The sequence below is a fragment of the Strix uralensis genome, chromosome Z (assembly GCF_047716275.1).
Source record: "Strix uralensis isolate ZFMK-TIS-50842 chromosome Z, bStrUra1, whole genome shotgun sequence".
In the NCBI taxonomy this organism is placed as follows: domain Eukaryota; kingdom Metazoa; phylum Chordata; class Aves; order Strigiformes; family Strigidae; genus Strix; species Strix uralensis.
In genome coordinates, this window is record NC_134012.1 from 90,679,030 (window position 1) to 90,695,514 (window position 16,485).

At 47.7% G+C, this 16,485-nt stretch overlaps 1 protein-coding gene across 1 annotated transcript in view; it reads left to right on the forward strand.

Annotated features, from left to right (window-relative positions):
- Positions 1–973: 973 nt before the first annotated feature.
- LOC141938299 (myosin-IIIb-like) overlaps positions 974–16,485 on the forward strand; it is a 29,494-nt gene continuing 13,982 nt past the window's right edge. The window contains exons 1-16 of the mRNA XM_074856941.1: positions 974–1,121; positions 1,205–1,270; positions 1,356–1,486; positions 4,254–4,356; positions 7,071–7,173; positions 7,642–7,798; positions 8,131–8,233; positions 8,498–8,626; positions 9,816–9,924; positions 11,134–11,250; positions 11,977–12,077; positions 12,510–12,596; positions 12,767–12,832; positions 13,123–13,236; positions 14,323–14,505; positions 16,262–16,327. Coding sequence (XP_074713042.1) covers positions 1,005–1,121; positions 1,205–1,270; positions 1,356–1,486; positions 4,254–4,356; positions 7,071–7,173; positions 7,642–7,798; positions 8,131–8,233; positions 8,498–8,626; positions 9,816–9,924; positions 11,134–11,250; positions 11,977–12,077; positions 12,510–12,596; positions 12,767–12,832; positions 13,123–13,236; positions 14,323–14,505; positions 16,262–16,327 — 1,752 coding nt within the window. The 5' untranslated portion in view covers positions 974–1,004. The remainder of the gene's footprint in view (positions 1,122–1,204; positions 1,271–1,355; positions 1,487–4,253; positions 4,357–7,070; positions 7,174–7,641; positions 7,799–8,130; positions 8,234–8,497; positions 8,627–9,815; positions 9,925–11,133; positions 11,251–11,976; positions 12,078–12,509; positions 12,597–12,766; positions 12,833–13,122; positions 13,237–14,322; positions 14,506–16,261; positions 16,328–16,485) is intronic.

A 16,485-nucleotide genomic window follows, 5' to 3' on the forward strand; every position in this document is an offset into this window, starting at 1 on the left:
TGTCTGGAGCTCATGGGTTGACTAGAAATACTTCAGCTCCGTGACAGAAACACTGCAGCTTGCTTCTGTCCTCTCAGGCTCAGAACAGAAACCAGTGAACACTTTCTGTACAGTTAATGACATTACAACACCCCATTAGCAATATTCCCTGTAACATTTCTAAAACTCCTCTTTTGCATACCTTCTGAAGCCGCCGTTTATTCCGGCAGCACAGCCGCTCTCAGTGCCTCAGAAGCGCTAACCACCTCGCGGGCCAGCTCCAAGGGCCGCGCAGCTCCACATGCCCCCTCCGGGGCCGGTGGCTGCTGGGGAAGAGGCCGCAGGAAGGCCCAGGGAGGCCCCAGAGCGGCTCTTGCCTGCTCCTCCCCCTCCCGCTCCCAGCCGTCCCGCCGCCGCAGCGAGCCGGCCCTTCCACCCGGGGGGCGGCTCGGCGTGCCCCCCCGGGCCTGCACCGCCCCCAGCCCTCGGCCACCCCGCACGCTCCCCTCGGGCTCCGGGACGGGACCCCCGGGGTGGGGGCTGAGAGCGCGCGCACCCCCCCCTACACTCCACACACACACTCCACACACACACACACACACACACACACACTCCACACACACACACACTCCACACACACACACACACACACACACACTCCACACACACACACTCCACACACACACACACACACACACACACTCCACACACACACACTCCACACACACACACACTCCACACACACACACACTCCACACACACACACACTCCACACACACACACACTCCACACACACACACACTCCACACAGCGAGGCCCACTGCCGCCTCAGCCCCGCGTGCAGCCACACCACCACCGCCGCCCGTTACCTGCCGCTCCCCGCCGCCACCGCCCCGCGTTCAAACGGCGGCCCCGCCCCGGCGGGCGGTCCGGGGCGGAGCGGGAGCGGGAGCGGGAGCGGGGCGGGGCCGGGCCGGGCCGAGAAGACGAGGGCGAGCGGGCGGCGGTGCCGGCAGCCCTCAGGCATGGCGTCGCTGGGGGAGCGGTGCCCGGCGGCTGGGGACCTGGCGGCTTTAGCGGAGCTGGACGAGGCGTCGCTGCTGGGCGGGCTGCGGGAGCGGTTCCTGCGGCAGCAGATCTACGTGAGTGCCGGGGGCCGGGGCGGGGGGCGGCGGAGGCTCGGCTGACGAGCTCTCCGCTGACGGGCTCTCCCCCTCTCCGCCAGACCGGCGTCGGGGACATACTCATCGCCGTGAACCCCTTCCAGCCGCTGCCGCTCTACGGGAGAGAGGTGAGTCCCCGCGGCCCCCGCCGGCCGGGCCCCGCCGCCCCCCGCCCAGCGCCTTCACCACCTCACCCCCTCCCCTTCCCCCCAGGTCTCCGAGCGGTACCGGTGCCACGAGACAGGCGCGCTGCCCCCCCACATCTTCGCCGTGGCCAGCCGGGCCTACCACGGCATGCTGGGCCACCGTGGGGGCAGGCCCCAGAGCCAGTGCATCGTCATCAGGTGAGGGCTGGGTGGGCGACCGGGCCGGACTGGGGGCTCGCCGGAGCCAGGCAGAGGAGGGGGTCCGGGTGGCGGCCAGCGAGCTCTTGCTGGGCTCTGCCCGGTGAAGCTTCAGGCGAAGCTCCTCTCTAGTGCTGGTGGTGTGACAAAACCCAACTGCGCTTGCAACACATTGCTCTTCCTGACCCATTTGCTTTCCAGACAGGAGAGCACGCAGGTTGTGAAGGGAGGTGTGTGGCAAAGGTAAGCTGGCTTTTGTGAAGCAGCTCAGCTGCTGATGCTGGTAACACAGCTAAATATGTCAGGTTTGCATCTGGAGGGCAATTGGTATTGGAAGGATTTAACCAAAGGTTATCTGTAATGAGAGGAACCTCTTTTCCCAAAGTGGATCTTCCCATATATAACCACAGAGCAGGAGAAAGAAGAACAGAAGCTTTTTTGTCCCAAGACCTTTGGTAATCTGGTCTGGGAAAAATCTTACTGTCCTGGGCACTTCTGTGCACTAGAAGGGAAAAAAAATGGGCTCTTGTAACCTAAGAGTTTACCCCTGTCACAAACATTTCACTCTGTGATGTCTTTGTTCTGCTGAAACTGTACAGGACAGCAGATAGTATCGAGTAGCAGAGGAAGCTTCAGACAACATCAACTAGCAGAGAAAGCCTCAAACAACATCAAGGAGAAAGCCTCAAAACACTAACTGTGTTCTGGCTATCGTACAGAACAGTTTAAATGTCATCTTGGTGAAAATGTTAATTGCCAGCTTGTTTGATTTAATACTCCCTTCTTTATATTGGCCTTCCAGTCATTTTAACAGTATTTTCAGTCTACACAGTGTGGAAAAAACTTGCTGAATTACTGCTGAGTGTTGTGGTGGGATGGGGAGCTGACCTTGAGGGTCACTTGAGACCCATTCATTTCTCTAGCCTGCAAGCCATCAGTGCCTGTGCTTCACATGAAGTGCTCTCATGAAGTGGTTGGTGGCCATGGAGTCAGCAGGTGGAAGAGGGGATGCTGGTAGGACTCTTAGGATGGAAAACAGTCATAGTGTTTGTCTTGGGAGATGGAAGACAAGAACAAGTAACCTTTGGGCATTTGCCAAGAAGTCAGTGGTCTCATTGTTTTCTCTCAGCAGTTTGTGGTCTCAGAGATGAGAGTCTGAACTACTCCTGTTGTGCATCTTGCAACCCTATTAACTGGTCTGTGTGTTGCTGTCACAGGAAGCTCATGGTTTTGCTTTCTGCAAGTGGTGAAACATTCATTAATAAGATTACCAATCATGGCTAAAGTTGGGGTGGAGGGGGAGGAGGACGTCACTCCTCCTAGTTCATCAGAACAGCATGGGGACAGACCAGGTTCCACTATTCTTTGTGGTCTCTTTGGTCTCTCCAACTTAGTCTGGGAGTTCTGGATGGCATGTTTCAGAGGCTGATGTTGTACACAGTGGCTGCCCCTGGGTGGCAAATGCTTATTGCAATCAAGTTGTCCTGTGCTGCAAATTCCACTGGCTCCTCTTGCCTTCCCATTCCCAGTGGGTGTTAGTCACAGCCTGACTATGCTGTGGTACAGCACTTGGGTCTCCTGGAGATGACTTTGCTTTTTTCACAGCCTGGGGCAGTTACACACCTGCAGCTGGAGAGTGTTTTCATGATCTGATAAAGCTGTTGTGCTTGCTGGAGGATACAAGGATAAGCTTGAACCATGGGAGTGTTGACTGATAGTGCTTCTGTGGAGGAGGGAAGTCACTGAAGACAAAAAACATACACTGAGCAGGAGCACTGTCTGGATGGCATGTTCTCAACTGGCAAAATGGTCTTACTATCTTTGTGCACATTCAGATGGCGATGGCTTGATCTGTGCTTGAGATCAGGTATCTGTTGTATTTGAGGTATTTAGCCACCTATGACACATACTTGATCCCAAGCACAGCTACTGAGAGCTACAAAGCAGTAAAGCCACACCAGATGCTCAAAGTTCAGGTGTGGAAACAGAAGTCTGCCCTCAAGTATACCTTCAGCGTTTCCTGCATTTGTTTTTTTCTGTGCGTACACTGAAGTTCTCTGCCTGTATGACGTTGTCAGTCAAGGACACGTTGTCTCACTGATTGTACATTCCCCCTCCCAGGACAGGGGAAACTGTGCTTTCCGAGTGCTGCTTGTTTGACTTGGAGGTGGAGGTGCTGGGCACGTGTGACGGCGGAGTGACGTGCACCGCTGCCGCTGTGGGTGTGCGGGCAGCTCTGCGGTGGCATGACCACCTTCTCAGCTGGCTGATGCATGTGAATGTGTGAAGTGCCTGAGATTTGAAATTGCTGCAGTATCTCAAGATCAGTACTCAGTTGTGAATGTGAGATGGATGGGGCAAATCTCTTTGAAGAAAGAGGAAGCTGTCGACTCCAGCGTGTGTGACTCCAGTCGATCTATCAGATCACTTTTGAAGGAGGTTGTTTTCCAGAAGTTAGATACAGTTTTTTCTTAAGAAACGGGGCAAATGGTCTGTTGGGTGCACCCCATCCAGAAGTGATGGCATGGGGTATACCTCTACTTCCTTGTAGATGAGGGGAAAAATTCCCGTGAAGAGGGATCAGTACCTTGTGGAATCCACTGTGTAAAGCTGTGGTGTGAGTTTGTACTCACACATGCAGTTGAGCTGAAAAAGTTATGAAACTCTTGGACAGGGAAGCACTCTCGAGGGATGGGACACTAAGACATAAGGGGCAGAACAACTATACTTTACGGCTGTTGGAATTTCCTTTGCTTTTTCTTGGCAGTGGAGAGAGCGGTGCAGGGAAAACAGAGAGTACGAAGCTATTGTTGCAGCACATAATGAACCTATGCAAAGGCAACTCGCAGCTGGAACAGCAGATCCTTCAGGTAGGTCATTACCTGATGGTGCTTGAAGGTGCAGAAGCAACACTGCTGCAGGACAGCTTGCATAAGGCTCAGGAAGCCTGCTGATGAATCACCACTGGAAGTCAGGGAGCAAAACATGAGACACATAAGAAAATAGTAGGTAAGGATGGTGAAATGGCTGACCACAAATTAGAAGGTTGGTAGGTCAGCAGTTCTGCTTGCTGGGAATGTAGTGGTATCTTAAATGATAGAAAACTATTGCAGTCATTTATCATGTTCTCTGTGACAAGGCATTAGGGGCATTTTTAGGAGGAACAAGGACTTTTATTAGAAAAATTAAGTCTTGATTTAATGGTACACAGGGATGGAGAATCCACACAGCCTTCAGTCACCTTTCCTTGGCTACTTCTACTTACTGTCAGGCACATACCTGCTAACTTCATCTTTGCTATTTTCATACACCTTTGCTAGCTGATTTTGAAATGTATTTGTCTCTTTGGTCTGAAGTATTTCCACTTGAATTGCTCCCCAAGGTGTTGTGAGGTTTTTTTGATCACATCATACTTTAACTGTCCATGTGATAGATTAAGCAGATTGAGTTCTTGGACTACTTCATTTTAAAGTCTGTGTTTACAGGTTTCCTGTAGAGGCAGAGAGATCTTTCTATGTGTGGTGGGTTAACTTTGGCTGGACACCAGGTGCCCACCAAGCCTCTCTATCACCCCTACTCCTCAACTGGACAGAGGAGAGAAAAATACGACAAAAGGCTTGTGGGTCAAGATAAGGACAGAGAGGTCACCCAGCAGTTATTGTCACAGGCAAAACACAGTCGACTTGGGGAAAATTAATTTATTGCCAATTAGCATCAGAGTAGGATAATGAGAAATAAGAACAAATCTTAAAACACCTTCCTCCCACCCCTCCCTTCCTCCCAGGCTCAACTTCACTCCTGATTTCTCTGCCTCCTCACCACCAGCGGTGCAGGAGGATGAGGAATGGGCTTTGTGGTCAGTTCATCACACATTGTCTCTGCTGCTCCTTTCTTCTCACCCTCATCCCCTGGTCCAGCGTGGAGTCCCTCCTGTGGGAGACAGTCCTCCACGAACTTCTCCAACATGTGTCCTTCCCACAGGCTGCAGTTCTTCACGAACTGCCCCAGCGTGGGTCCCTCCCATGGGGTGCAGTCCTTCAGGAACAGACTGCTCCAGCGTAGGTCCCCCATGGTGCCACAAGTCCTGCCAGCAAACCTGCTCCAGCATGGGCTCCTCTCTCCACAGGTCCTGCCAGGAGCCTGCTCCAGTGTGGGCTTCCCACAGGGTCAGAGCCTCCTTCGGGCACATCCCCCTGCTCTGGTGTGGGGTCTTCCACGTGCTGTAGATGGAGATCTGCTCCACCATTAACCTCCATGGGTGCAGGGCACTGCTGCTTCACCATGGGCTTCACCATGGGCTGCACCACGGGCTGCAGGGGAATCTCTGCTCCAGTGCCTGAAGTACCTCCTCCCCTCCTTCTTCACTGACCTTGGTGTCTGCGGAGTTGTTTCTCCCACATATTTTCGCTCCTATCTTCTGGCTCCTGTAGCACAGGGGTTTTTTCCCCTTCTCAAATATGTTATCACAGAGGTGCTGTTGCTGATGGCTTGGCCTTGGCCAGCAGTGGGTCTGTCTTCGAGCCATATGTTGGACGTGGGGAAAGCTTCTGGCATCTTCTCACAGAAGCCACCCCTGTAGCCCCCCCACTACCGAAACCTTGCTGCGTAAACCCAATACACTGCACCATGCTTTGGGCTCTGGAAGAGCTTATTATTTCAGTGTGGTATCATCCACAGTGGATCCGAGGTGAATGTCTGTGCTCCATTGTGGGAACATAGCATTGATATACCTGTGGCTCTGCTTGGAGCTGGCTTGGGCCACACTGCTGCTCCTGACCTGAGCAGGTTCAGGAGGCAGGATAGCTGTGTTTGCTCAGCGTAGTGCCTGAAGCCAGCCTGCAATTCTTCCACTGGAAACAAATTTCACTTCAGTCCAGGTGAGCTGCCCTTGGAAAGCCTGGAGGTGATGGTGAAGAAATAATAGGTATCTTATGTGGTTCCTGTAGATATATGCAAGGACTAAGTTAGCCCTTTTGGGATTACAGTGTCATGCTGTAAAGCCATGTTCAGCAGGCTGCTCAGCATGTACCCTAAGGCATCATTCTTCCAGTCAGCAGGCATTATTTGCTCAAATATAGAAAAATTGTCATTTCACCTTGTTTCCAGCCAGTTTACCAAGTTGATCTGATTGTTCTGTTAGTTTCTTTATAATTCACTGTCCTGAGTCTTGTGCAATCTACAAACTTCAGTAGCTAAGTTACCATGCTTGCATTTACTGAGTGCCATGTTTACCTTGTTTACTGTTGTAGTATAGCAGTCCAATTATCTAGTGATACCATGTCAGATGCTTTGTGGAAATCCGTTATACCGACCTTATATTTTAACAGATGAGTCAATGATCTTACTGAGATCAAATCAATTTGTGCTTATTTTCAGTAATCTCATGCTGCTAATGTTTGTTACATTTGCCTCTTTCAGTTCCTTTATCCAGGGTATGATAAAACAGGTGCTCTTGGGTACTCATGGAATGGCTCCTATTTCAGCTGAATGCCGAGTAGTAAATGCTAAGTTGAACTTTTCCAAGTAAGTTAGATTCTATCACCTAATTTGAAGAATGCTTGTTCTGCTTGCTGTCTTGTTTTAGGTAAATCCGTTGCTTGAAGCTTTTGGCAATGCCCAGACTGTGATGAATGACAACAGCAGCCGCTTTGGAAAATACATACAGCTGCATTTCCAGAAAAATACAGGTAAAGTCAAGGGCAGTTACTAGTCTGGGGGATGGTTAGGCACTGGAGGGAGTGGACTGAGTAGCCAGAACTTGTGGAGGATGAATTTTTGACACCTGACTCCCTGTGGGAAGGGTGTGCAATTAAGTAAAATATTACAGCAACCATAGCTGTAAGATAAGGCCTGAGTTTGGACAGTGTGGGCATACAGGAAAGATATGGAGGTGACAGTGCAGGGGAAGTGTCAGTAATATTCTATGGTGCCAGAAGCCTCAGTTGCTGCTAAAGGAGGTGAGCAGACATCTCTAAGATGATGGGAAGCATGGAGAAGCCCGTTTCCAGGGTATTGAGCAGCCTAGAGGTTGTTGCACACAAGGAAGTTATTTTAGACGATTCCATGCTCCTATCATCAAATAAGAGATGCGGGACAGCTCAGTCAACTTCCTGTCCCCAAGTGCAAAGTTTACCCTGTCACCTTCTTGTGTGCAGTGCAAGGTGCAAAGCTGAGTGAGTACCTGTTAGAGAAGTCACGGGTAGTGCAACAAGATGCTGGGGAGAGGAATTTCCATATCTTCTACTACATGTTTGCTGGACTCTCATCAGAGGAAAAGGAGATGTATGGGCTATTGGATCCTTCACTCTACAGGTACTTCAAAGGCAGACAGACCCTAGTTTAGTCTTCATGATGGGGGTGGAGGGGAAAGCATAATGGAGCCTATGCATCTGCCCTGTGGCTCTATCTGTGGAGCCTGGTACATGTAAACCAATGACTGGAAGCTGGAGTGGGATCTGAATGGAGCTACCTGTATGGGTCATCATGGAAGCTGGGAGGGCTGGAGTTGTCTTTGCTGCATTACCTTGGAAAAGTTTCTTTCCCTTTCATGTCCACTGCTGCTGATTTGCTTTGTTCCTGTGGGGTAGGACTGACTTGCTGTGCTGATTGTGTGACGGTTTTGTATGGGATATACACTTTCTCAGGTACATAAGTGGACGATTTGGTACACAGGATGTAGCTCAGCGTTGGAAACACAAATACCAAGAGGTGTGCAATGCTCTTGACATGGTGGGCTTCCAAGAACAGGTTAGTTCTGGGGTCATTTAATTTCCTTCTGTACTTCCTGCAGGCATAGGATTTCTTTCTGGCTGCTGTTTTGAGGGTCAGTCCTATTTCTCTCCTCTGGATTTTCAGTGTTGCTTCCAAACCACCTGAGTCTGTCAGACTTTGTGTAGAGCCTTTTCCCACAGACTGCCTGTGCCTTTCCCTCACCTCTCCAACTTCTGGGGCCTCCATGTTGTATATGTTACATGCTGGTAGGTTTTCAGTCACCTTTCTTTTGTGTTTTAGGAGCAAGTGGACATGCAGGCTATCTTGGCTGGTGTGTTGTCTCTGGGCAATGTGATCTTTGAACCTGAGGAGAGCAATGGGTCTGTAAAAGTGAGTGAAGCCTCCCGGGGATGGCTGAAGGCTGCAGCGGTGAGTCACAAGAAGAGCTGACAGAAACATTATGGATAGGATGCTGGTTCTCACTGGCAGTATGACTGCAGAAGCTGCTCCTGAAGAACAAGGAGTTTTTTCCAGAAATGCACAGTATGATCCCATGGCTGTTTGTGTTCACTGCTATTCATTCCCAAAAAGACACTTCCCAGCTTCTATTTCTTGTGTGTCTAGAACCAGTCTCTTGCATAGCCTTGTTGACTTCATACAATACAAGCTTTTTAAAATTAAATGTTATATGTTACTAAGTGTGATGATGCCTTGGAGAAATTCAGGTGTGCAGTGTCTGAATGCTAGTTCTGTGTTCTTGACAGATCTTGTCCAAAGATACCACGTTAACTGCTATCAATTTTCGTTGGTTATCCAGAATTAAGCTTCCTACTATTTCACATGAAATTATCACAGATTAAGAAGTATATATTCCCCAGGACCATCCCATTTTTATTATATGGTATGGATACATTATCCTGTTTGTTAACAACACAACAGAAAAATGTGTTGTATTTCTGCCCTTTCTATGTCTTTTTATTTTGACCTGTTTGAAATCCCAGCACCCTTGGTTTTTGGTTTCACTCTGACCTCTTTGCCTGTTTCCCTCCTACACCATACCTGAAACAACCACCTACATCTGTTCAGCAGCCAACTTCTCTCTGTTACTTCTTAAAGTCTGCTCCTTGTTTTTTGCCCGTGGAAGGGGAATTCCTGTTAAAGCAATCACTAAAGGCTTCAGTTGTGTCTGATTTCCCTTTGTTTCCTGTCTTTTGTGGGTTCATGTGACTCTGTCTGCTGAAGCTCAGACATCTCAGCACCTGCACAGTCACCTCTGTGTGGTGCTGTTCAATAAGTCATTAAACCACTCAGCAGGGTCTGGCGTTGCTCCCAAACAAGGTGAAAGGTGGTAGCACGGTGAGAGCAAAACAAAGTATTTCAGAGAGAGTACAAGAGTGAGTTTGGTCACTGCAGGGATAACGGAGATCTTGGAGCCTGCATCTGACTCCAGTGCTGTGAGATGTTAACAGTAATATTTACCTTACAGTAGAGCTCAGAGGCCTTAATCTGAATCATGACCCCATTACACTGCGTGCCACACAGATGCAAGGAGATACAATCCCCACAAGTAAAACAAAGGTTTACTATTAACTGTCCTCATCTCTTTCCCCTCTCCCAGGGTCAGTTTGGAGTCCAAGAAGATGAACTGTTAAAATGCCTTATTTGTACAATGTCGGTGACCCGAGGCGAACAGATTCAGCGTTTTCACACCCAGCAGCAGGCAGAAGGTAAGAAACATAATGAATTGCAGATGTGCAGTCAGAAAGACTGACCCATATTTGATGGAAGGGTATCCCCACACATCTGAAACTTGTTGGGAACAAAGATGTCTGTCTGTGCCCCTTCATTCCTCTTGCACAGGGGCAAGTATATCAATGTTTATCTGTTTAGTCTCTTACTGACATGTAGGACCATGAATGCTACTTTTGTTTGATCTCCAGGAGACTGCAGAGATTAAAATGAGAAACCAAGGAATTAGCTTTGTTTTCTCCCTCAGTCCAGCCTAGAAGGAAGCTGTAGGTACAAAAGAGGGGAGGGCTCCTGTTGCAGAGTGCTGGCAGTGCACAGAGCTCTAGATAGTAGATGGAGAAATAACTGAGAGAATCCGTGAGACAGCACAGTATCAGGGAAGGAGTGACATGAAAGGGGAGTATGTTAAAGTAGCAAACACAAGGTCTTATTTTCCTTTTCAACAAGAAAAGAAAATAATCCAAGATAATCTGCACAAAAAGGTTTGGTTAAAATAAAAGATTTTTAAAATAAATTTAAAAGCATGAAATCTCAGGATTTCTAGATTAATTCTTAAAATAAATGAAAGAAAAAACTGGAAATGGAGAATGAGCTAGTTCTGTTTACCAAATGTCTTCTCTTGCACCTCTCTAAATAATAAAATGCTCATCTCCCATCATGCAGTAGGTCATGTTGATTTGGTTTTGTTCTTAGATGTCAGCAAGTTTTCCATCAATTGCATCCTATTCTTGCTCACAGCGTTTAAACGTTTTGCATCTGTGGACTAGGAAGAACAGAACCTTTCAGTTTTCCAAGTACAACTTTACAACTTGGAACCTCTTGCTTGGTTTAGCAGTGAGGGGATCCATACTCAGTAGACCTGCAGAGGGGAAGGCAAGTCTTGGGATATTCTAAAAAGTGGCTGGACTTTTTTGGAAATTTTCCATTTTAGATGGTCTCACAAGTGCCCTAGTGTGCCATGTCTGATCTTATAGAAAGACTGTGAAGATCTTTGAATGAAAGAGCTCTGTGTGAGCGAGCAGAGGGCAGGGATGATCATACAGATATCTAATCTTTATCAGATCTTTAAAATAGCTTCATAAACAACTAGACATTGTTGCTAGAGGTGAATATATTGAGCCACCTTGTGTGCTATGTTCCCTGCTCTCCTTGGAGCCCTTCAGTGAGCTGCTGTTCTCTCTGTGCAGATGCTAGGGACTCCATTGCAAAGGTGGCCTATGGCCGAGTATTTGGCTGGATTGTTTGCAAGATCAATGAGCTGCTGGCTGAGAACGTGGATCCTGAGGTGGAACTGGGGGAGATAGGTGAGTTCTGCCTGCCTTGCTCCTGTTCTGTCCTTAAATGTGCATCCCTCAGTCACAACAATAGAAAGGCACAATATGATGTTTCACAGAGATTGCATGCAGGGATCCTCTTTAACCAAGTAACAAGCGACAGGACAAGAGGTAATGGCCTCAAGTTGTGCCAGGGAAGGTTTAGACTAGATGTCAGGAAGTATTTCTTTACAGAACGGATTATTAGGCAGTGGAATGAATTGCCCAGGGAGGTGGTGGAGTCCCCATCCCTGGAGGTGTTTGAGTAGGGTTGACATAGCGCTGAGAGTTATGGTGTAGATGGGAACTGTCAGTGTTAGGTTAACGGTTGGACTAGATGATCTTCAAGGTCCTTTCCAACCTAGTTGATTCTGTGATTATCAAAGACATGATCGTGTTGGAGATACTAGTCAGCAGCATAAAGTCTGCAGGGCTTTGGCCAACTCTGAGCAGTTGGTTGATCTGAACCAACTGTGAGGCTGTAGTTCTGGGTACTCTAGTTTTGCAGAAGAGCCAGGGGTGGGAGTGGGGTTTCTCCTAACTAGTTCTCCAGTGGGCATTATGGGAGGGGTGCTGCTGGTGACTTGGCTGGGGTTTCCGTGTGCCACAAGAGCTGGGTGGTGGGAGATTTAGTTGTGTGTTGGGGTATGCAGCTATCTGCAGGGATGGTCTGCAGGCTCCTTCCCTCTTTTAGGTGTCCTGTCTTCCCTCTTTTAGGTATCTTGGATATTTTTGGGTTTGAAAACTTTGCAGTGAATCGTTTCGAACAGCTTTGCATAAACTTGGCCAATGAGCAGCTGCAGCACTTCTTCAACCATGTAAGTCTGCTGTGGGTCATCTCACCTTGTGCAGCAGAGAAAGCAGAGCACTGATCTACCTGGCATATGAAGGAGAGCTTGGGGAAAAACAGGTCTGCTGCCTGGAAGAACAGAAATGGTGATTAGTGAAGCAGGGTGGAAAGCAGCAACCTCCTCTGCTGTGGCAGGGGAGCCACTGGTGCAGGAAAGGAAGGAGTAGAAGGGTCAAGCAGTGACTGAAGTTGGCAGAGCAGGGACACTTACAGTTTGAGAGGTGTTCCTGCTTTATGCACCAGGATCAGTGAGTGACAGCCTTACAGATGAGCATGCAGAACAGCAGTTTCATCTTGGGCCTCTGATGCTGTGGGTGAGAGAGCCACGCCTCTGTCCTCTGTTCAGGATGGGAAGGAAGATGTTCCGCGGTGCTCCAACCTCTTTTTTTCTCTGTTTCAGCACATTTTCCAGCTGGAACAGGCTGCCTATAAGGAAGAAGAGTTACCTTGGGAGACTATCACATTCAACAACAATGAACCTATTCTGGTGAGTGAGAGGACTGAGAGAATTGCTTCATCCAGTCAAGAGAGGATTCTTGCTCTTGCTACTATGGGGAGGAGATGCACCTAGGAAGAACCTCTTCAAAGGGTGGTGTAGGTGAGAGTAGATGTCCTGTACTGCTTTAGATATGTGTAATGTGTCTCCTTTCCCTACAGAATCTGCTCCTGGCCAAGCCACTTGGGCTCCTGTCTCTTCTGGATGAGCAGAGTGCATTTCCTCAGGTATGCATGAGATAGGGGGCAGAAAAAATAGTGTGGGGGAATGTAGCAATAAGTATCTGGGCTTCAGAGAGAGCTCTTATGTTGGAGTGTGACTTTAAAGACAGGGTGAGCAGAAGTGTTTCCATGTGTGACTGATGAGACAGGACAGCCAGATCAGAGACAGTCCAATCATATTGGCATCCCTGTGAAGAGTCAGAGAGTACAGTATGTATCGTCCAGCACTTTGTTTTGCTTCCATGCACCCTGAACAGGACTCTTGTTGCAGCCTTATGAAATCTATTTTCTTGCAGGCCACTGACAAGACATTTGTGGATAAACTAACCAGCAGCTTCAAGGGGAATTTACACTTCCAGCCAGGTCGAGGCCATGTTTTGGGCTTCAGCATCCTTCACTATGCCGGGAAAGTATGTACTGTTTTCAGGAAGAACGCTGTTGTAATGTATGTAGGAGGGGGGAAATGTGTTGCTTGACAAATAAGGCTTTGATGTTAAGAAGTGTATGGTCTGATGATGATATAACAGAAGTGATGTGTTCCCAGGGAGTTGGCTCCTAGGATTCCCTGGGATTTCTGTAGAAGGTACAGGAAGAGAGGACCCCTGAGGGAAGTCACACTACCTCTACCAGCATAGGGTATTAGAAGAATTTGCTGTACTCATCATCATTGGACCTCTTAAAATAGTCCTGTATAAAATAAAAGCTTTGCATCCGCTGTGCAGCACCAGAGGACAGACTGATGGCTTTACCTTTACCTGTTGGGTTCCAGAGCATAGCAGTCACTATTTTATTGCAAGCACTGAGGAACACAGTGAGAGCAGCCAGGTGTTTTGAAAGTGGAGGCAATTATTTATACATTCAAATGTTATCTAAGCAGCTTGAGACTTAGGACTATGCATGTAACTTTACTGCCACCAATTTTGAAAGCATTGACCCAAATATTTTGATTGGAGGCAATTTTTGGAGCAGGAGCAGACATGACAATTCAGGTCATTGTAATATGTAATTTAGTAATCTCACCATTGTTGACTAAGTTATTACTTATGACATTCTTTATAACAGAAATTAACACCCAACATAGATAGGAGAGCACCAGGCTGGAGAAGAGAAAGGAAGGGAGCAAGAGAAGCAAGGGGATGCATAACAACAGGAGGGAAGCCTTTTCAAAGAGGGGGAGAGCAATGAAAAGAGTGAAGCATAAACCAAAGTAAATGAAACTTCATAATCAAGGAAAGGAGAACAAGAAAGGTGGATGTTTCAGTGTTGTGCTGCACTCCTGTGGTTCTCATACCTCAGTGCCATCTGCAGTGGTTTGTTCCTCAGGATTTGCATCTGAATGGAGTGGATATGCATTTACAGAATTCACTTTCAAGCCAGTGTACCGAATTCAAGTGTACATTCAGTTTAACAGTTGCTCCTGGCAAGCTGTGGAGGTGACTTTCACAGCAAGCCAGTGAGCACTGCTGGCCTTAGTGACTTGCTGCACTTTCGCCTAGGTACAATATACTGCTGGGGGATTTCTAGAGAAGAACAGAGACACCTTGCCAGCCAGTATCCGTGGGCTCTTCATCAACAGCATCACCCCCTTGCTCAGTGTGCTGTTCACAGGCAAGTCCCTCTGCTATGATCACAGAATACCGGGTTGGAAGGGACCTCAAGGTGCAAAAGCACGGTCTAGACCATGATAGGACATCCCACATGAATCAAGGCCCACCTTGGCAAGAGCTAAATATAGGGATGAGGCTTGTGTGCTACGAATGTGTTTCACAGCTGGCAGCCCCAGGGAGACTCTGGGAAGGCTGCAGCCTGGAGTGCAGCTGCTGGCATATAGTGAGCTGTTGTAGCTGTTTCTTTTTCCCTGGAAAGTAAGGCAGGTTGTATCCTCTTTCAGAGAATTATCCACTGCTCAGATGTCTTGCCTCAGATCAGATAGCCCATTTCCAGGGCCGTTGCTGGACTGTCTCAACTGGCCCTCTCCATATGCTCTGTTCTTGTCTAGAAATGAAACTGGACAAGGTCATAACTTCTAGCGGTTCACACTGAATATAGGGTGCTGTAAAGCCACAAGCAATGAGTGTAGAGATTATCCTCTTCAAAAACAATTTTTTTTTCAGGTACAACTTGTTAAAAACCTGAGGACATGCATTATTTCTCTCCCACCATCCGTTTTTCCAGCTATTGATAAGCCCTCAGAGTCTCCAAGGCTTCTATGAAAAACATTTAACGAAGAGTCAGGTGGATGCTTCCTTAGAATTTGTCTAGCTGAACACAGTGCTTCTGGTGCAGAAATCTTTTTTTTGTCCTATTCAGTCTATGCCACTTTCTGGGATTTACAAGTAACTGGTTAATTTCTGTTCTCCACTATGTTTTTCAGCTCTTCTGCTCAGCAGTGTATTTCTTCATTACCACTTTCACACTGTTGCTGAAGATACTTAGTCTAGTCCCAACTCTTTGAAAGTTCATAAACAGCAGAGATAACCTGTTCTCAGTGTAGACTGATTGTCCAGTCCTGGGAGGCTGGCTCTGGGTGGCCCTGCTGAGCAAAGGGGTCGGCCCAGATGATTTCCAGAGGTCCCTTCCAACCACAACCATTCTGTGATTCACATGGGATCATTACACCAAGGGTGTGCAAGACTGTCATTAGATCCTTCAGTAAATTCAACTTCCCTGAATTTTTTATCTTGTCACTGAATTAGTTTTAAGCTATCTGACTTTATGTAACCTCCTGTATTGACTGCTGTAGGTGAGCTTCCCATTCCTATCTGTACTTTTTTCCTGCTTTGTTAGGTGCCTGTTGATGATAGTTCTTTTGAAGGTCATTTAGGGTTGTTCAATAACCTGATTGCCTTGTCTTCTCAGTGGCAGAAAATAATACTGCCTGCACCGTATGCTTCATGTATTTGCATTTTCTTCTCCCTTTCTTTAGCTCTTTCCTTGTATTTCCAGATGGTGAAACCTAACACCTTGTCAGTGATTCAGTATTTGTAGGGAGACTTGTCTGTGAGGTGAGGTTTGTACATTTAGACATAGTTGATTGCAAGCAAAAAAATTAACTGTTGTTTCTATTCTTCCAGCCACTATATCCAGGACGGGGACATTGATGCCTCATATGAAAGCCAAGGTATTGCACTTCAGGTCCACACAGAAATTGATAAATTATCACAGAGTTACCTGATATTTATTATTTGAGAAACTGGCTGAAAATGAGAGCAGGCAGAAATTGGTTGAAAATAAGAGCAGACAGCAATCTGCTTGCAACAATTTCTCCTTTGTTTTTTACCGAGTGTTCTGGTTGCTTCTGCTGATATGTTTAACTTGTCTTCCCTCCTCTGAAATCCATTGTCTCCTTTTTGCCACCTACCTTCCAGCAGAGCTCTTTGAGTGGCAATCAAGCACTTCTTCCAGGGGTGATCTTTTGTTTGGGTCTGGTTTCAGGTCATACCAGGAGCAGACAACAAGTTCAACAGCACACGAAAACAATCTGCTGGAGCTCAGTTCCGGGTAAAGCATTGCTGCCCTGTAGTGCCCCTTGAGATGAGTGCAGTGATATTTTAGTGAGAACTGGTAGGCTGCTAAGCATAGTTAAAGCATCCAGCATGTAGACAGGGGTTTTTCTGGGTGCCAAGCACAGCTGATCATGGCGGGAGTGACCTGGTTGT